General features: G+C 37.8%; 1 protein-coding gene across 6 annotated transcripts in view; it reads left to right on the forward strand.

Annotated features, from left to right (window-relative positions):
- The window catches only part of LOC123770778 (uncharacterized), a 58,455-nt gene extending 48,049 nt beyond the window's left edge, over nucleotides 1-10,406 (forward strand). For 2 of the 6 annotated variants that reach the window (XM_069305907.1, XM_045762926.2), the window contains 5 exons: nucleotides 740-953; nucleotides 2,019-2,138; nucleotides 4,560-4,646; nucleotides 6,616-6,754; nucleotides 9,500-10,406. In XM_069305907.1, coding sequence (XP_069162008.1) covers nucleotides 951-953; nucleotides 2,019-2,138; nucleotides 4,560-4,646; nucleotides 6,616-6,754; nucleotides 9,500-9,552 — 402 coding nt within the window. In that variant the 5' untranslated portion in view covers nucleotides 740-950 and the 3' untranslated portion in view covers nucleotides 9,553-10,406. The remainder of the gene's footprint in view (nucleotides 1-739; nucleotides 954-2,018; nucleotides 2,139-4,559; nucleotides 4,647-6,615; nucleotides 6,755-9,499) is intronic. The other 4 variants (XM_069305908.1, XM_045762924.2, XM_045762925.2 and 1 more) reach the window with 3 other exon arrangements.
- The last annotated feature ends 9,095 nt before the right edge of the window (nucleotides 10,407-19,501 follow it).

Genomic DNA, 19,501 nt, shown 5'->3' on the forward strand with positions numbered 1-19,501 from the left:
CGTTGCCCACTAGATGGGGGGGGCGGTGTGCAGAACAAACATATCAATTGTGACACTAGCTCTCCACATATGTCAGTTGCTTAATTTAGAAACTGTACTTGAGATCGATCTTGAGCCCATTGTTGCTGTGACGATGTGCACTGAATTTTGTAACTAGCTCATCAAGATTGTAACTTGCTTAGCTAAATGAATTGTGGGGTTCAGTTCCTGAGCCCATTGTCTCTGTAACCCTTTCCACAAGATGGGTATGGGGTGCATAATAAATGAACTAAACTGAAAGGCTAGGATGCATTAAGTTAGGCTGCATTAGTCTCAGTTGGGTTAGGTTAGGTTGGTTTGGCTTAGGTTCAGGTGGATTAAGTTAGGTAAGGTAGGTTTCAAAATCTGTTGGAGCTGCACACATTCAGGATTACTTCGCTGGGTGCTCCCTGGCACTGGCAGTGTTACTTCAAGCTATTATCTTGTTTCATATACCCTGGTCACTCATAATTTGTATTGTATATACTGTACCCTGTATTACAACATTTTTGCATCCATGTATATAACTTTTATGTAAATTAACAGCTTGCTTTATTTGCTAGTTTGCTATGAAATAAGTTTTAGGAATTATAATAAAAACTTGGATGAAGATATATAATAGTGCAGTACAGTACTGTTATTAATTTGGGAACTAATAATAATATGAGGAGAAAGGCTTGCCTCGAAAAACAAGACAATGATGGCTCTTTTTGACTTGCAGGTTCGACTTATTTGACTTCAGTGTTTGGTACTAGTATGGGAGGAGTTGGATTTGTTCTTGGATGCAATTACTGGCAATCTGAGAACCTCATCTTCAGAACTGTGGGTGCAGATAGTTTACTAGTGATGGCATATGGATAGACAGTGATGGATAGTGATGGCAGTAAATTCTGTTTACTGCCATCACCCTCATTCTATTTGACACTCAGATTATGGTGAGTAGTTGTTATTGCATGTTTAATAGACGATAGTTTTCATCTTCACATAGTTTTAGATAAATTACGTTTTATTATGCTAAGATAGTGATGTGATCCAGAGATTTGAGGGTTGGCCTTTCCTAGCTGTTCGACCATCTGAAGGTGGATAACTTTTGCTTGGACAGGGGTCAAAGGTTTCCCTCTTCTCTCTGCTCCAATTCCTCCTGTTGTTGGTGAGGTCTGAGATGTTGACTGGTTGAGTCCTCTTGGCTCCCAAGTGGCTGGCTCAGTCCTGTTGTAAAGCTTTTCTGTCTTGTCCTCCCAATCTCCTTTACCTCTCGCAACCTCTTGGGCTGTTCAGTAGAGCGACGGTCTCGCTTCATGCAGGTCGGTGTTCAGTCCCCGACTGTCCAAGTGGTTGGGCCCCATTCCTTTCCCCCCCGTCCCATCCCATATCCTTATCCTGGCCCCCCCTTCCAATTGCTATATAGTCGTAATGGCTTGGTGCTTTCTCCTGATAGTTCCCAACCCTTTTTCAATATTAGAAATTTAGATTAATTAACATTAATACTATCCACAGGTTAATTATATATGATAAGCCAGCAGATAGAATACTGTTATGGATAAACAGACAGATACTATGGAAGGGGAAGAATAATGTTTATTTAATGTTTGGCCGTTAAGTTGAAAAGGTAGGGTGCCCAAGAGGCCTCAAACAGAAGTAATTCTCCAGACAAAAATAATTATTGCTGCCATTTTCATTTATTACTATTTATTTAACAATAATGTAATTTAATTGCATGCTCTCCAATCCTACAGTTGACTTCAGATTACAAGTAATTTGCATTAAATCCCAACCCAATCACTAGAAATGGTAACCAACAGTTAAACAGGTCAAAACTTGGTCATCTAATTTCATAATATCCCAAAATTACTTGATCCCCAAGTGACATATTTGTCAACACGATGCCTGTTCTTATCTGAATTATTGCTGGCTACCAGGCAGGAGCTTGCATGAAATTATCCCATGTGTTTACTCTAACAATTTTTCATTAAATTTTTTATTTTTATTTTTTCCCTCAGGGCAGTGTAATCATCATGGCACTTCACCATGGCATGAAGCAGTTTGATCTGGAGGAGTTGTTAACCCTAAGTGTAGGTGCTCCAATGCTGTTAGCCTGGGCAGTCATTGCATACCTGGGGGTGAGATCTTGTTCTGAATTCTCTTCACATTGGAAGATAATAGACACGTGATGATTCGGTGTTCTAGGTTGTAGGGTTTGCCATAACTTATAAATGAAATTCACAGTTTGCTAAGTAATCTTGTATGCAGGTACAGTAAATTCAGGGGTACAGTAGAGATGGGAAGTATAGTTTGGGTCCCATATAGTTTGCTGAATTGAGATTGCTCTTGTATAATAAATTTTTGTGGAACATTGTCAGAAATTGTGCATACAGTATAATTAAACTTGTAAAATACTGTTAAGACCCTTATGGAGAAAATAGGGTCTTGCTATGTAAAGGATTGGTCCAAGACACTCCTCTCTGAGAGCTGTGAAACGTAAGCGTGATTTGCTGGGAGAGGGATGGAGAGAGAATAAGATGTAGCTCTTGGGGAAGGAGGAAGGTCTCAACCCTTAATTATTTGTACTTATGTAGAAGTATTTCTTGCTGCTCTTGTACTTTGTTGTACGTGCTACTATCACTCTAAATGTAGACTGCATTCATCATCTCTTCTAGCAGCTTATTCTGCTGTTCACATTATATTTGTTCATTATCATGCATGTTCTGATCATGTCTCCTATGGTCTTTCTCCCTTATAGTTTTATATTATTGAGTTCCCTTAACCTATTTTTTATTGTTCAGCTTCTTTATTTCTAACACGAGTCTCAAAGCAAATTGGGGAACTTTCTCTGCATTCTTGTTCTTCATGATGATGTGATTGAATGTCAATGCTGCACATTCTAGAATTAATCTGACAGAGGGTGACAATGTCTGTAATGCCTGACCATTGGCACTAGCATACATCACTAGCTGTAATGTTTGTGGCAATTGTGTTGTCTATGTGCCCCTTCTTTGATTCCCATAACTGCCTCTGACTTCTACTGCCATTCTGGCCTCTTTTTTTTCTTCTCCTAAAATTCATTGCTGTATATTTCATGAGATTAAACAATAGTATAAATGGGTCACTTGTGATTCAATGTACAGAAGAGGATGGAAATACAGAAGAGTTGTATGAATAGACTGCTCCTAGTTATTCTTGACTTAGATTGAATGTTATTTAGTTATATTCCACTGCTATTATGACCCTACTGGGGTCATAATAGTGCTAGAAAGTTAGAACAGTTAGAAAATAGTGTTAGAAGAGCTTAGTTCTCAGCGAATAGTGGCAGTATATTATGGTGACAGTACAGTATAAATAGGCCTGGTCGAGGACTGGGCCACGGTGGTGTCGAGATCCGAAATCATAGCAAGGTATATTGACCTGTGACCATACATGACTATAGTCCTGGAAAGTCTGCTAATCTTGCCTTGAAGAGCATCCATATGATCCACTCGTAAAAAAAAAATTTGTTTATTGTTCAGCAAATTGGGGAACTTTCTCTGCATTCTTGTTCTTCATGATGATGTGATTGAATGTCAATGCTGCACATTCTAGAATTAATCTGACAGAGGGTGACAATGTCTGTAATGCCTGACCATTGGCACTAGCATACATCACTAGCTGTAATGTTTGTGGCAATTGTGTTGTCTATGTGCCCCTTCTTTGATTCCCATAACTGCCTCTGACTTCTACTGCCATTCTGGCCTCTTTTTTTTCTTCTCCTAAAATTCATTGCTGTATATTTCATGAGATTAAACAATAGTATAAATGGGTCACTTGTGATTCAATGTACAGAAGAGGATGGAAATACAGAAGAGTTGTATGAATAGACTGCTCCTAGTTATTCTTGACTTAAATTGAATGTTATTTAGTTATATTCCACTGCTATTATGACCCTACTGGGGTCATAATAGTGCTAGAAAGTTAGAACAGTTAGAAAATAGTGTTAGAAGAGCTTAGTTCTCAGCGAATAGTGGCAGTATATTATGGTGACAGTACAGTATAAATAGGCCTGGTCGAGGACTGGGCCACGGTGGTGTCGAGATCCGAAATCATAGCAAGGTATATTGACCTGTGACCATACATGACTATAGTCCTGGAAAGTCTGCTAATCTTGCCTTGAAGAGCATCCATATGATCCACTCGTAAAAAAAAAATTTTACGTACATTAGTCAAAAGGCTAATTTTGTCTAAATTAATGGCATAACTACTCCATATATGAATATTTTCCTATCATAAAAATCAACAATCTCAATACAAACTAAGGAGAGAGAGAGAGAGAGATTTGCACTTGTTCTTACATTCTTAAGTATGTGAATAGCACTGTGGAGCAAGTCTTGCCATTTGTACTGTAGTACTGTACTGTACTTTAGTGAAATGATTAAGCTCAGTCTACCCAGTTAATACCTATACAATTTTAAAATAGTAAGCTCATAACCCCACATAATCTCTATGCATGGTATTTTTCTTTTTTATTGGAGGTCATTATCTTGCTCTAACAATGAAACCATTTTCCACAGTTACGTCTAGAGAGTAACTACTTCTTCACAGTTGCAGTGATGTTGAGTCCGGGCCATGTAGCATTTATTTTGCTTGCTCTAACGCAGGTAAGTTTTTCATTAATGATGTTTGAAATTAATAGTTAAATAACTTGCTAGATAAATAATATACAGTACAAAGGTCACTTGAAAAGTAATTCTTTCATTAATTTTGCCAAATGCAGTTCACACCCAGTGTTTTACTTCTCAGTGACTACAGGAGAGTGAGATCTAGCTCTTTATGCCCTGCCTCCTAGCCATTTATACCTGGCATGCTAATTGCCTCTCTTAACATTACTATTTCCATAATTTTTATTTTTAACCCTTAACACTTTCGCCCGGGCATGACGCAGCATTGCGTCATCCATTTACTGGCGGTAATACCGGGGATGACGCAGCATTGCGTCATCCACTTTAAATAATCGCCAAAAATCAGGTTTTTATCCGATTTTTTTGGGACTGGTTTTAAAATGTGCGCCGATGTCTTCCCATTTTCTTTGTTGAGCCTCGTGACCCTCCGGTGGCTTGGCACACGCCGTCGGCCCATTGTTTTCGCTCCACTGTTGTGACCAATGTCGCGTCCCCTCACATCTCAAACGTGTGAACATTTCGTCTATTTTCCGTGGCTATATTTCTTACTGCGGCTTTAGAAACTATCTACGCTTACTCCACGATGGATAGTGATCATGAACAAGGCCCTTCCAGGAAGAAAATTGCGAAAGAAAGGCTTGAAAAGGAAGGGAATTGGGAGTGTAGCTGGAAGGCGTCTGAGCGCTCACTCGCGGCTAACGCGTGGCCAGTCTTCAACTTGTCGGCGGTTGGAGCGTGACCAGGTTTTTTATTTTATATGCTAATGTTCCTCTAGAGAATTTTATTGCGAACCCATTGAGACCAAAATGAAAGACCTAGGACAAAAATCGAGGTGACCAGAGTGAAAATAGTGAAAACATTTTATCGCGTTTGCGCGCTCCTTGGGTAACTCATTCGCAATTTCTCTGTTTGCTGCGGGTAATTAGCCGGGCTTTTGGAGTTTATATGCATTTAGTGTTATAGAGAATTCTATTGGGAACACAATGATACCAAATTTAATCTCGAAGAACGAGAATTAAGGTGACAAAGTTGAAGAGAGTATACACTTTTCAGAATTTACGCGCGCTCCCGTGGCACCCTGGGTCCCATATCGCACTATTGAAGGGTGGCACGCGGGGTACACCAAAGTGTTAAAGAGCAGTTATCATATGATAATTCACGGGATAATGCAGTTATCGTCATATGATGATTTAAACTACAGCATTTCATTAATTTTACACGTATGATGCAAATAAGTGGCTCTATTTCACTATTAGTAATCCAATTAAACATTTTTAAGATTGTCTTAATTTTGGAATTGCTGTATACACAGAGAGTAATCACACTATTGTGATGCATAAATGAGCAAATCTGTAGGAGCTGGAACACCCAGCGCATAGGTTCGAACCCTCATCACTGCTCCTACAGATTTAATAATTGCTGCATGTTTTGCTTTAAAAATGCATCTTTTTAATGAACAAATCCACTAAGGGCTGTGACGAGGGTCTGAACCTATGCCTGGGATGTTCCCAGCTGCACCTTAGTCAACTGTGCCGCGACATGGTTAAAAGAATTGCAACCTGGAGTGCTACTGCCCTCACTAGGATCCCGAAGCTACTCCAAAGCCCAGTCGGGTTTTCACACAATTTCCCCATTTACCCGGGCTCTGTCAACCAAATGTTCTACCTCTACGCCCTTACTTCAATACACACACAAATTACAATAGCATGATATATCTAATGAACAAATTTGATCTAGCGCCTCATCACGGCCTTTGTGGATTTGTTCATTTAATACAGTATCATGCTATTGTGATTTCAGTGTGCATCTTTTTCCTCATGGAATTTGCATTTCACAGGCAAGAAGGGAAAGTTAGTATTCATGAAGAATTGACTTTTTTTTTTTTTTTTTTTTTTTTTTATTAATTATTCCTTTATTATTTTGTGTTCTTGTTTCTTTTATGATTCAGACTGCACTCAGCAAAGAAGAAAACCTCATCGCTGAGTGCCGGTATGCTGCCAGCGCAGGAAGTCTAATTGTACACATAGTCTTGATTTACCTCATGGTCCGATGTTATCGAAACTTTGGATTAGGACTAAAAGAAAAAGGTAAGGTTTGATTGTTACTACAGTACTTTTTCCCAAACAAAAAGATTACTTAAGCAGAAGATAAAAAGCAAATAAATGCATTTGAAAGAAAAATTAAACAATAGTTAGTGAAAAAACAGGAAAGCACAATTTAAAGGAAATAAGAAAGTTCAGTAAAAGGACTGATGAAAAAGTGTTTGGAATGTTAAAGATATAAGTGAGAGCATATGATCAGTAGTAAAAGGGAAATTATAGGTACCCGGAGAGAATACAGTACAGTACATTCCTCTAGTTTGAAAGTTTAATTATCATTATTGACAAGAGATGAATATGTGAATAGGATTTGATTTGGTATAAGCAGAGATACAAGTCTAAACAATAAAAGGCAGTTGAGAAAAATAGATGGAGTGGTTCTGGAAAATTTGCCAGAAGACTTGGGGAAGTATTGCTAATGTTACACTCGACCCATGTGTCTGAAAATAAATTGTCGGGGTTTTAGTCCGTCCAAGACCATTATGAAGTTGAGTAAAGAGTGATACTGTAGTCGGTATCTAACATGTATCGGTAAGAATGGAAAGTGTAAGGTGAGAAGGTAGGAAGAAAAACAATGGAATATAGAAAGCTGCAGAAGACATAATGACAAAGACTTTCATTTTTGTCTGTTTCACCTCTTTTTTTTTCACTATTAGGCCTTCTGCAGTTTTATTTATTCATGTAGTTTCTTCTTGCCTTCTCTACTTTCACTTTGCATTCTTGACTTAATATATTGATTTACTCCACCACTCTGTTTGCTAGACTGAAATGTCATCGCTTCCTTTAGTTTCAGATGTCTGGCTTACTTTTTACAGTATTGTTGTTTCTGATGATTAGAAATGAGCAGTGATTACACCTCTGAATAAAAATAAAATAGGAATACTATGAGTAAAAGTTACAGTAATTTGTGTACAAAATGTAGTAAAATTATATGACAGAATAATTGGAATGGTAGAGAAAATAAGTGAAATTGAACAGTGGTGAACAAGGTTAGTTGTCAGGTGGAAGAGATTGTGTGGATAAGAGACAGATATGTGAGAAAGATTGTACAGTGCATATAGCCTATATGGACTTGGAGAAAGCATATGCCTATATTAATAGTATCAGGCCCAGGAAATTGCTGAACTTGTATGAAATTAGTCAAAATCAGTTAATCCCTCAAAATGCAGTCATAATTTGTTAATGTCCTAGACCAAGTGCTATGGTCAAAGTATTAGAGAAAAAGTGAATTTAGTGTGTAGGGTGAATAAATGGAGCACATCAAATTTGATTGATATGTTTACCTGCTTTTCGAACATTGCTGAGAACAAGGTTTGTCCGAATAATCGAGTCCGCCCTCCTGGATGAGACCCAGGTTTGTCCGAATAGTCGGGTCCGCCCTCCTGGATGAGACCCTGGTTTGTCCGAATAGTCGGGTCCGCCCTCCTGGATGAGACCCTGGTTTGTCTGAATAGCCGAGTATGCTCTCCTACTCCTGACAAGTCTACATGTTATGGGCAAAAATTCCTGACAATTCTATACAGATTCACTATACAGTATACTGTAAAGTAAAGGCATGCTAATATAAGAAATGTAGAAATATATTGAATAATAAGGGTGCTGAGAAAGGGTCTAGATGTTACACAGATCATCATTCCAAGACTAAATGTTAAGTTAGATAAGGTTAGGTTTCAGCCTGCACTATTTCAAATTTGGACAAATGCATAAATAGATATTCTCTTAAAGAAAATAGTTGGCCTTCTGGATCTTACACCCTGCCACTTGTATCTGTTTAATTTCACATTTGATTGTACTATTGCCAAAATGCACCAATAAGACATAAATTTAGCCTGGCAGACTACTTCCCTTTTGCTGCATATCATTCTAAGGATGCTTGATTCCACCTCTCTGAGTCACTTTCTACTAAAAAATAAAAACATGTTTCCTCTTGGGGTTTTGCTGCATGTTGGAGTCTTGTTTGATGCATTGTCAACATGTTTTGGAAGCCGTGGTGGCAAAATGCTTCAGATTTAAAAAAAAAAAAAAATTGTAGAAGAGAGAAGATCTTTAATGGTGCACAACAAAAATGTATTGGGTCACAGCGGTACTCTTGGCTGTGTGGCACTGTGGTCGGTCATTTGGCAGACAAGGTGTCTACTTGTGTGGGATGGGTCAGGGAGAAATTAATAATGGTACTTTTTAATAATGAGAAATTAGTCAGCAGGATTGGCTCTTTGTGCACTCCTTGTTATCGGAAATTATAGATTAGTTGAACATTATTTTGGTGTGTGATGGATGACTGCTAAAAGTTAATGTGAACAAAAGTAACATTTCTGTACATTGGTAGAAAGAGAAGGGAATTGTGAGTATGGGTTTAGTGTGAGTGGAGATATGAATGACCTCTTTAAATACAGTACTGTTTAAATTTGTTTGAACAGTATTTTGTAATAATCTTATTCAGCATTTCTTTATACAGTACATTACCTTATAAGGGTTGAAGCAGAAATTACTTGGTATACAGTACTTTATCGTAAAAAGGTACAGTAGATAGAAAAATTATTTTATATTCCCTATTTATTGGTCATATGTTCTTGGACTTTAAATAATTGTCATTTTTTTCTCTAAGAAAATCACTCTTTTTAAAAATTAATTTTCAAATACAAACTACAATACATGACTTAAAAAAAAACTAGATAAATAAGGAGTTAATCCAGATTTATTTATTTATGCAATACTCTTCTTCCTGTGTTTCAGTATACCCGCGGCAGACCACCACCACTGGAGTGCAAAGCAGTCTGGTTCAGTAATCGTGTGACACAAAATAGTTGTATCAGTATACTTACACTAGTCCTTCAAGTGACTTATTTTACTTATCAAAGTTATAGCTCTTAAGAATAGATATTTTATTATATAAGCAAGGCCAAAGATTATGGAAAACTGTAAGAGAAGTAATATGCAGCAATAGTATGCCTAAGTCATGTGGAATAAATGTTGATATTTTTGTTTTGTTATAATGCTCAAGTTCGAGTGATAGTAATATATATATGTATTTTAGATGTTTGAATGATAAGTTTCAGAATATATTTACACAGTTGTTAAGGAGTGAGCAATTGCTTACACAGACCAAGAAGTAACATGTATTATTTTACCAGTTTCAGTGTGTGTGTATACTCGCCTAATTGTGTTTGCTTGCTTTATTGTTGAGCTTTGGCTCTTTGGTCCCGCCTCTCGACTGTCAATCAACTGGTGTACAGATTCCTGAGCCTACTGGGCTCAATCATATCTACATTTGAAACTGTGTATGGAGTCAGCCTCCACCACCTCACTACCTAATGCATTCCATCTGTTAACTTCTCTGACACTGAAAAAGTAATTTCTAACGTCTCTGGGGCTCATTTGGTACTTAGTTTCCACCTGTGTCCCCCTTGTTTATGTACCATGCATGTTAAACAGTTTATCTTTATCTACCCCTCTTAACACTTTCGCGCTTTAGATTAGAGATAACTCGTCGCCGTTTTTTCTTACGATTCCGCATAACAGCCTACTTTTCTCGTCCATCGAAAAAATATTTCTATAAATTCCATTTTTTAACCGAAATGGATGGGGATACTTTTGTTCTGTAGAGAATTTATTTGCGAGTTTTTTGGTACCAGAATGAATATTATATCACATAAACTTCTATGAGTAAAAAAAAAAAATACACAAAGTATGTTTGGGGGTGTGGCGAGCGTGTGGCAGTGGGTTCCCTTTAGCCGTTGATATATCCAACACGTGGGAAATATTTGTATGTGTTATGTATATGTCTGTGTAGAGAATTTTACTGCGATCACTGTCATACAAATTATAAAATGTTTCAACAAGTATAAACATGACAAACATCAAACGAACAAAAACAATGCGTTCGTTTCTGCCGCGAACGCATACTGAGTGACGTGGTTCTATATTTGGCGCTTCTCTTACACATGCTTTGTACAAATGTTATACAGTTCATCTTATAGAAAATTTTATTGTGAACACATTGGTATAAAAAAGAAATACGTACATAGAAAAGTAGGGTCAGGAAACGTATAAACTTTCCAAGCATGATTTCCCCCCTGTGTTTTCGCCAGTGCGCTCGCGGCTAACTACTCTCCACTTCACACACTCTTGCGGGTGGGCAATTACCTATATTAAACATTCATATGCATATGTCCGTGTAGAGAATTTTATTGCGATTCCAATGATACCAAAATTAGCGATGTAGGACAACTGTAGGCTTCGCAACCATTAAGAGAGTGGAAACATTTTGTTGCTGTTTGGCGCTCTCGGCGAGTGATCTGCATAGTTTTTTTATTTGGTGTTGATACTCCTTATGCTTGGGCGGCATTTTATAGGTATGCTCTTATAGACAATTTCATTGCGAACACAGTGATACCAAATTTAAATACGTGCGCCTTCAATTATTGTCAGGACAGTCAAAAGAGTGTACACTTTTTCGGTCTTACCGCGTAGGCGCGCGAAGTGCCGAAAGCATCTGGGGTATTGTTTTTTTTTGAGCGCCGAGAGCGCGAAAGTGTTAATTCCTCTGAGAATCTTATGGGTAGTGATCATGTCTTCCCTTACTCTTCTGTCTTCCAGTGCCATGGGTTTCATTTCCCGCAGCCTATCCTCGTAATTCATGCCTCTTAGTTCTGGGTCTAGCCTAGTTGCATACCCATGAAATTTTGTGTGTGTATTCTTGTTGTGGTTGCAGGGATTGTGCTTTGGCTCTTTGGTCCCGCCTCTCAACCGTCAATCAACTGGTGTACAGATTCCTGAGCCTACTAGGTTCCATAAACTGTGTGTGTGTGTGTGTGTGTGTGTGAGAGAGTGAGAGAAGTTCATTCTCATGGCCAGTTTTAACAAGTTTCCATATTATCTACATCTGCAGAGAGAGTATGATGTGTATTTTGGTGCTTGATTTGTATGTTGACTTTGAATTCGTTTTTAACACATTAATGTCGAAAGTGTGGTATTAGAATTTATATGGACTGAGATTAATTTAGTTTGTCAAGTTATGGGGCCAATTGTGATAGAAATATGTGTACTTAGCCTAAAACATCTTTGTCTAAATAGGAAAGCCATATACAGTACTCTTATTATGCTCCCTTTGAGCAAAATTGTTCCAATTTTTTTTTTTTTTTTTTTTTTTTAAGTATAATGGTCTTTCATTTTTATTGGTGCTTTATATTATAAGTGCTCTATATTTTATCATAGTTATCATATTACTGCAATATTATGTTTAAACAATATAATTTATATATTTTAAAATTTACATAATTTTATTTATTAATTTACACACATATATATATATATATATATATATATATATATATATATATATATATATATATATATAACTGAAAACTCACACCCCAGAAGTGACTCGAACCCATACTCCCAGATGCCACGCAACTGGTATGTACAAGACGCCTTAATCCACTTGACCATCACGACCGGACATAATGAGGTGATAGCCGAGGCTATTTGAACCACCCCACCGCCGGCACTCGGATAGTAATCTTGGGCATAGCATTTTACCAAATCACCTCATTCTTTGGGGCACACGTGAGGAACACAAATGCGAACAAGCCTGAATGGTCCCCAGGACAATATGCAACTGAAAACTCACACCCCAGAAGTGACTCGAACCCATACTCCCAGATGCCAACTTCTGATGAGTCACTTCTGGGGTGTGAGTTTTCAGTTGCATATTGTCCTGGGGACCATTCAGGCTTGTTCGCATTTGTGTTCCTCACGTGTGCCCCAAAGAATGAGGTGATTTGGTAAAATGCTATGCCCAAGATTACTATCCGAGTGCCGGCGGTGGGGTGGTTCAAATAGCCTCGGCTATCACCTCATTATGTCCGGTCGTGATGGTCAAGTGGATTAAGGCGTCTTGTACATACCAGTTGCGTGGCATCTGGGAGTATGGGTTCGAGTCACTTCTGGGGTGTGAGTTTTCAGTTGCATATTGTCCTGGGGACCATTCAGGCTTGTTCGCATCATATATATATATATATATATATTAGCGCCTTAGTGTGGCAATCCAGAGAGGAAATGCTCACTGCATCCATGGTTCCTGCCCGCCATCTGAGGAGCTGGAGGAGCTGTTCAACTTCTGACAAACAGCCTTGTACCCTGCATGTAATCAATATTGTAACTTTTTTTGTGTAATGAAATTTTCAAATAAAGTTAGATAAATATACACACATACCAAAAGAATAGGGGTGGTAGGAGAAGAAAATATCAAAGTGTTCAGTGAGGATCCACAAGGTCTTCTCTGAGTACTCTTTATTTTCTGCTCCGAGGCTATGGATCCCTACACTTGCACCAGAGGTGGTACCCCTTCTAGGTTTAAAAAAAAAAAAAAAAAATTATATGTATATATATATATATATATATATATATAATGTACCTAGTAGCCAGAATGCACTTCTCAGCCTACTATGCAAGGCCCAATTTGCCTAATAAGCCAAGTTTTCCAAGTGGTGTCTGCCCGAAACGCTGCGCGTGCTAGTGGCTTTACAAGACTGTAATTACCATAATTGTATCCTCACATTCCTTATGTACATTCTTGTATATGCATAAATAAATAAATAAATAAATAAATAAAGCTACCCATTTCATTATGTACGAGGTCAATTTATTTTTATTGGAGTTAAAATTAACGTAGATATATGACCGAATCTAACCTATCTTTAAGGGTTAGGTAGCCAAAAAAGTTAGGTAGGTTAGGTAGTCGAAAAACAATTCATGAAAACTTGGCTTATTAGGCAAATCGGGGCCTTGCATAGTAGGCGGACAAGTGCGTTCTGGCTACTAGGTACGACATATATATATGAATACATATATATATATAAATTTATTTATTAAATATAATAATAAAATACTGCAGGTATTTTTCTATCCTTATGAAAATTAGTCTTACACATTTGTTGGACTATTAATGCAAATTTGAACAAATACCTATTGTACCTATTCAAATAGGTACTTTTTCTATCCTTATGAAATTTTTCCACATTTCTTGAAATATTAATGCAAATTTGAACAAATACCTATTCAAATAGGTACGACCTATTCAAATAGGTACGACCTATTCAAATAGGTACTTTCTACCTATTCAAATAGGTACTTTTTCTATCCTTATGAAAATTATTGTTTTCCACATTTGTTGGAATATTAATGCAAATTTGAACAAATACCTATTCAAATAGGTACGACCTATTCAAATAGGTACTTTCTACCTATTCAAATAGGTACTTTTTCTATCCTTACGAAAATTATTGTTTTCCACATTTGTTGGAATATTAATGCAAATTTGAACAAATACCTATTCAAATAGGTACGACCTATTCAAATAGGTACTTTCTACCTATTCAAATAGGTACTTTTTCTATCCTTATGAAAATTATTGTTTTCCACATTTGTTGGAATATTAATGCAAATTTGAACAAATACCTATTCAAATAGGTACGACCTATTCAAATAGGTACGACCTATTCAAATAGGTACTTTCTACCTATTCAAATAGGTACTTTTTCTATCCTTACGAAAAAAATTTCCACATTTCTTGAAATATTAATGCAAATTTGAACAAAGACCTATTCAAATAGGTACGACCTATTCAAATAGGTACGACCTATTCAAATAGGTACTTTCTACCTATTCAAATAGGTACTTTTTCTATCCTTATGAAAATTATTGTTTTCCACATTTGTTGGAATATTAATGCAAATTTGAACAAATACCTATTCAAATAGGTACGACCTATTCAAATAGGTACGACCTATTCAAATAGGTACGACCTATTCAAATAGGTACGACCTATTCAAATAGGTACTTTTTCTATCCTTATGAAAATTATTGTTTTCCACATTTGTTGTAATATTAATGCAAATTTGAACATATATCTACTGTATATTATCTATTCAACTAGGTACCACCTATTCAAATAGGTACTTTTCTACATATGCTTGTAAACACAAGTCTTATACATTTGTGGGAATTTAATAATACAAATTTGTTGATGTACCTATTTATTATCACCATGGGAAGATTCATGGACAACAATGCGAGAGGTAAGGAAAAGGACTTGCGCGTGCGCACACACACACACGCCTGAAACATAACTCCAAGTTTGATGCATTCCAAGCCATGCATTGCCACCTATTCTACAAAAAAAAAAAAAAAAAAAAAAAAAAAAAAAAAAAAATACTGCAGGCAGTTTTTTTGTACATCTTATCATTGTCCCGAGTTAGGTAGTGCTAAAAATCGACAATGAATGTTATGAAGGGCCTTTGATGGGTCCTTGGGACCCTCCCTTCTCCATTCAGAGGCTTTGGTTTTCTTGTTTTCCTGGCTAAATGACAGATTCAAGGCTAGAGGATTAGAGATAGCGAGTAAGTACCTTGTAGTGCGCAGGTGGAACTAATGAGTGAAATGCTTCATGATCGAGTTATGTTTCGTGGCATCGTGGCCTCATTTTCTATACTGCTCTTCGCCCTTGCTTCATTACACACACAAATCACAATTGCGTGATGCATCAAATAAACAAATCCACAAGGGCCATGACGAGGATTCGAACCTACGTCAGAGAGCATCCCAAACGCTGCCTTAATCGACTGAGCTACAACATGGTCAAAAGGTATATATATATTAGAGGGGTACCACCACTGGTGCAATTATAGGGACCCACAGACTCAGAGAAGGGAACACAGCATTCAGAGAAAAACTTGCCATTTAACTCTGAATACGTATGAGTGTTCGCTTCTACCACCCCCTTTTTTTTTTATGGTGTACACTTTGTTATGCAAGGTTATACAGTTACATATCTGATTTTATACAAAAAATGAACATAAAGAGGACAAGAAAAAGTTTGCTTCCTAGAGGCTGTAGATTTCCTCGAACTCCTCCGACGACGGGCAGGAACCGAGGATGCAGCGGGCATTTCCCCTCTGGATCGCGACACCGAGGCACTGAAAGGGAAAACTTGCCGCTCTAGGGTCTCTTAGTGTCAATGAGCTTGGAACCAAGATCCTTCTTGCATCCAAGAAACCTTCTTGCACTCTCTCCCCATGAGCCTAAGGTCTCAGACCCTATTGGAACTTAGTTGTACCGATGATCTAATTGCCTGTACTTGGCTGACTTGTGTCTTTCTGTGTGTCGCTGCGGCTCCTGTTTGGCCGGCAGAGAGGTTGATGTATGTGGTTGCCAGGGTGGATACGCAGGTATAGTCCCATGCCAACTGTCTACCACCCTTCCATAGGTGCAGTGTGATTTCGCCTGGTCAGCCGGCAAAGCTAACAGTCATGGTTCAGCAAGTTGCAGGGCTCTCTCTCCGCTGGACACTGAGCGGAGAGAACAAGGCTTCTTTTAATGATGCCATTGACTTCGTTGTGTCTAGTGTGTCAACCACCAGATTTTCCACAGTGCAGGCCATGCAATCCATATTCGTCAGCATCTGCCTCGCCACAAATACACCTATGAACAGTGTGGATAGGGGCAGCAAGGCGGAGAGCAACTGCAATACGGAGCTCCTGCGGATCAAGACGTGTGCCTGTCGCAGACATAGGGACTGCCAAAAGGAAGTCCACTGCATGGGGAGCCTGCACAGCTGTGAGGTGTGCACGATCACTGGGGGTTGTTGCTGCCTCCAGCAAAGCTGTGGCTTCTTTGTCTACAATGGGGCTGTCCCAACTGGATTGTTTCTTGGCTTTCGGCATGGCTGGTCTGAGTGCTGGGTCTGCCATGGCACCCCATTTCGTGTCGCATTCCGTGTAGTGGGGGTCCTTTATACCCACTACATCGCTCATGGTGTCGGGTAGAATTTCCTTAACCAGGTCATCTGATGCTGAGGAGGAAGACAGGAAGGCTGGGACAGCAATTTGGGTGGCGGTGCGGACACCCAGGCCACCGAGCCTGACAGGAAGAGTGGCTTGTTTCCACTGGTATTCGTTGAGGGAGATTCGATCTATATATACATGTATAGAGCATGCATATTATTAATAATAATAATAATATTTTATAATTATATATATATAACTATATAACATTGTACTGAACAGGGTGAGAATTGCTCGAGCTACCTCATCCCTTTGTACTTATATCTCAAACTTATTTCAATTTCTACTTTAATTTGTTTTGTTGGGGATAGGCAGCCGTCTATATATAATTAAGGCTTGTATCAACATGCCCCCCACGCTCCTAGATAAATTACTGACTCTTCCACAGAATGCAACCCCCCATCCCCAATAGTTGACCAACTTCTGGATGCCAATTTACTGGTAGGCGAAAGGAAACATGTCTAACCAGTTCAGTCCTACATTTTTTTTTTAGTAATTTAATTATATTACTTTTTTAACCCTTTTGTTTCTAACTTATTTTATTAAACTAATTAGAATATACTAAATTGATTTCCACCGACCTACTAAACTGTTTCCAGTCTCACAATTTCAATGTCCACTTTGTACCGACCCTCTTTCAGTCTCTGAAAGAGTGTTGGGTACAAAGTGAGACCGAGACATTCCATAACATGCCATGTTATGGAATGCAAAATTGGAGAAAATTAACCACACAACATACAGGTTATGTGAAAAGGAATTAAGGAACTAACAAAAAGATCTAGGGTTAGTTTTGAATAGTAGACTCAGCAGAGGAACACAAAGAACATTGTGCAAGGAGCATATGCATCCCTTTCAACTTCAGAATCTCTTAATTACACGGATGGTGAAATACCAAAACTGTTCTCAACTTGTGAGACTAAAATTGGAATATGCAGTAGATGTATGGTGCCCATGTCTCAAGAAGCTCATCAATAAACTGGAAAAGGTGCAAAGCATGCTTAAAAGTGACTTCCGGAACTGAAAGGCAAGAGTTACGAAGAGAGGTTAGAGGCACTAAATGTGCCAAAGCTAGAATATATAAAAAAGTATTATGATCACCACTTACAAAATAATAAGAATCGACCACAATTGATAAGAGAAATTCTTGAATATAACAACTTCAAGAACATGTCACAGATTCAAGCTAAGGAAACAAAGGTGCACCCAAAAAATAAATAAAAAATGCAGAGTGGCAGATGGTTGAAATAAAACAAGTGAGAAGGTGGAGGAGGCCAAAATCATCAGTAGTTTCAAGCAGTTACATGGCAAAGAGTACTGGGAAGAAGGCACACCACAAGTGTAGCTCTCATCCTGTAACTCAACCCATCCTCAGACCAAATCCATTTCATCAGGCTTTTTCATCAACCATCTCAAATTTCATCAACCCCAAGGATGCATTTATCAATTTTAACATGCTGTTCATTCAAAATAGGAATTTTCTCAAATATAAATTAATATTGTTATATATTAGCATACTGTGCATATTTAAGCATTGGTTCGGTTAGGTATTTAGGTTCTGTTGGCAATTATTTGTATTTGTAGTTAGTGGGTGAAGGATTTATGAGTGTTGTGGTTCGAACAAAATCATCAGCTAAGCACTTGTTCCGGAAGTGTTTGGATGTCATCAGTTGTGAGTCATATGTAAACCATTTTTCATTTACAAACAGGGGGTTTGGCAGGTGCATGAAATGGCCTTTGGCCTTTATTTATGAGGATGGGTTGTGTAACTACACAGAACCGAACCTTTGATACTCCACTTGTAACACTGATCGAGAGGCAATGCATCCGACTGGAAGTGTTACTAGCAGAGTACCACAGGGTGATGCGATTAATTACTGGTTCTTGCACCAGTAATGCTCATCGTGTACATAGATGATTAACCAGAATGCATACAGAATTATATGAACACGTTTGCCAATGATGCTAAGCTACTAGGCAAGACTTAAGATGATTGCCATGCCCTTTAAAATGACCTAGACAAAAATAAGTGAATGAAGCACCATGTGGCAAATAGAACTCATTGTGAATAAATGCAACGTTATGGAATGTGGAATAGGAGAAAATAAGCCCCAAACCTACAAATTATTTGCAAAGTAATTGAAGATCTCTAACAAAGGAAAATCTGGAGGTGGTTCTGCACAGTAGACTGTCACCACAGGAACACAATGAACACGGCGAGGAGCATATGCTACAATCTCCAACTTCAGAAATGCTTTAAATACATAATGATAAAATACTAAAGACACTCTTTACAAGTTTTATGACACAAAATTGGAATATGCAGCAGTTATATGGTGCCCACATCAAGAAGCATATTATCAAACTGGAAAAGGTGCAAAGGAATGCTACAAAATGGCTTCCAGAACTGCAAAACAATTGTTACGAAGACAGGCTGGGGGCGTCAAATATGCCAAAGCTAGAAGACACAAGAAAACAAGCAATATGATCACAACATATAAAATAGTAACATGAATTGACAAAAACTGGCGAGGAATTCTTGAAACCAGAAACTGAAAAAATAATTAAATTATTATTTTATTAGGAAAATTTATATATATAAAAAAAATTAAGTATAATTACCATGTATTTTAATATTTATTTTTATATAGTTTAAGTATTACTTTTATATATTAAACATCAAAGAAATATCAATTGAAAAAAAATGGTCAAATTAATCATGACTCGGGCACGTTAAATAACACATTGGAAGAGCCTACTTCTACAACCCTTAGGTACACTCACTCTCTTGACTATTAGAGTCTACTGCTGTGAAGTCTGTGTTACCGTTGATATACTGACAAACTTAAAAAAAATTATTATAAAAAATTAGTGGGTTTATGAAGAAAAAATATGG

This window comes from Procambarus clarkii, chromosome 56 (genome assembly GCF_040958095.1).
Source record: "Procambarus clarkii isolate CNS0578487 chromosome 56, FALCON_Pclarkii_2.0, whole genome shotgun sequence".
In the NCBI taxonomy this organism is placed as follows: Eukaryota; Metazoa; Arthropoda; class Malacostraca; order Decapoda; family Cambaridae; genus Procambarus; species Procambarus clarkii.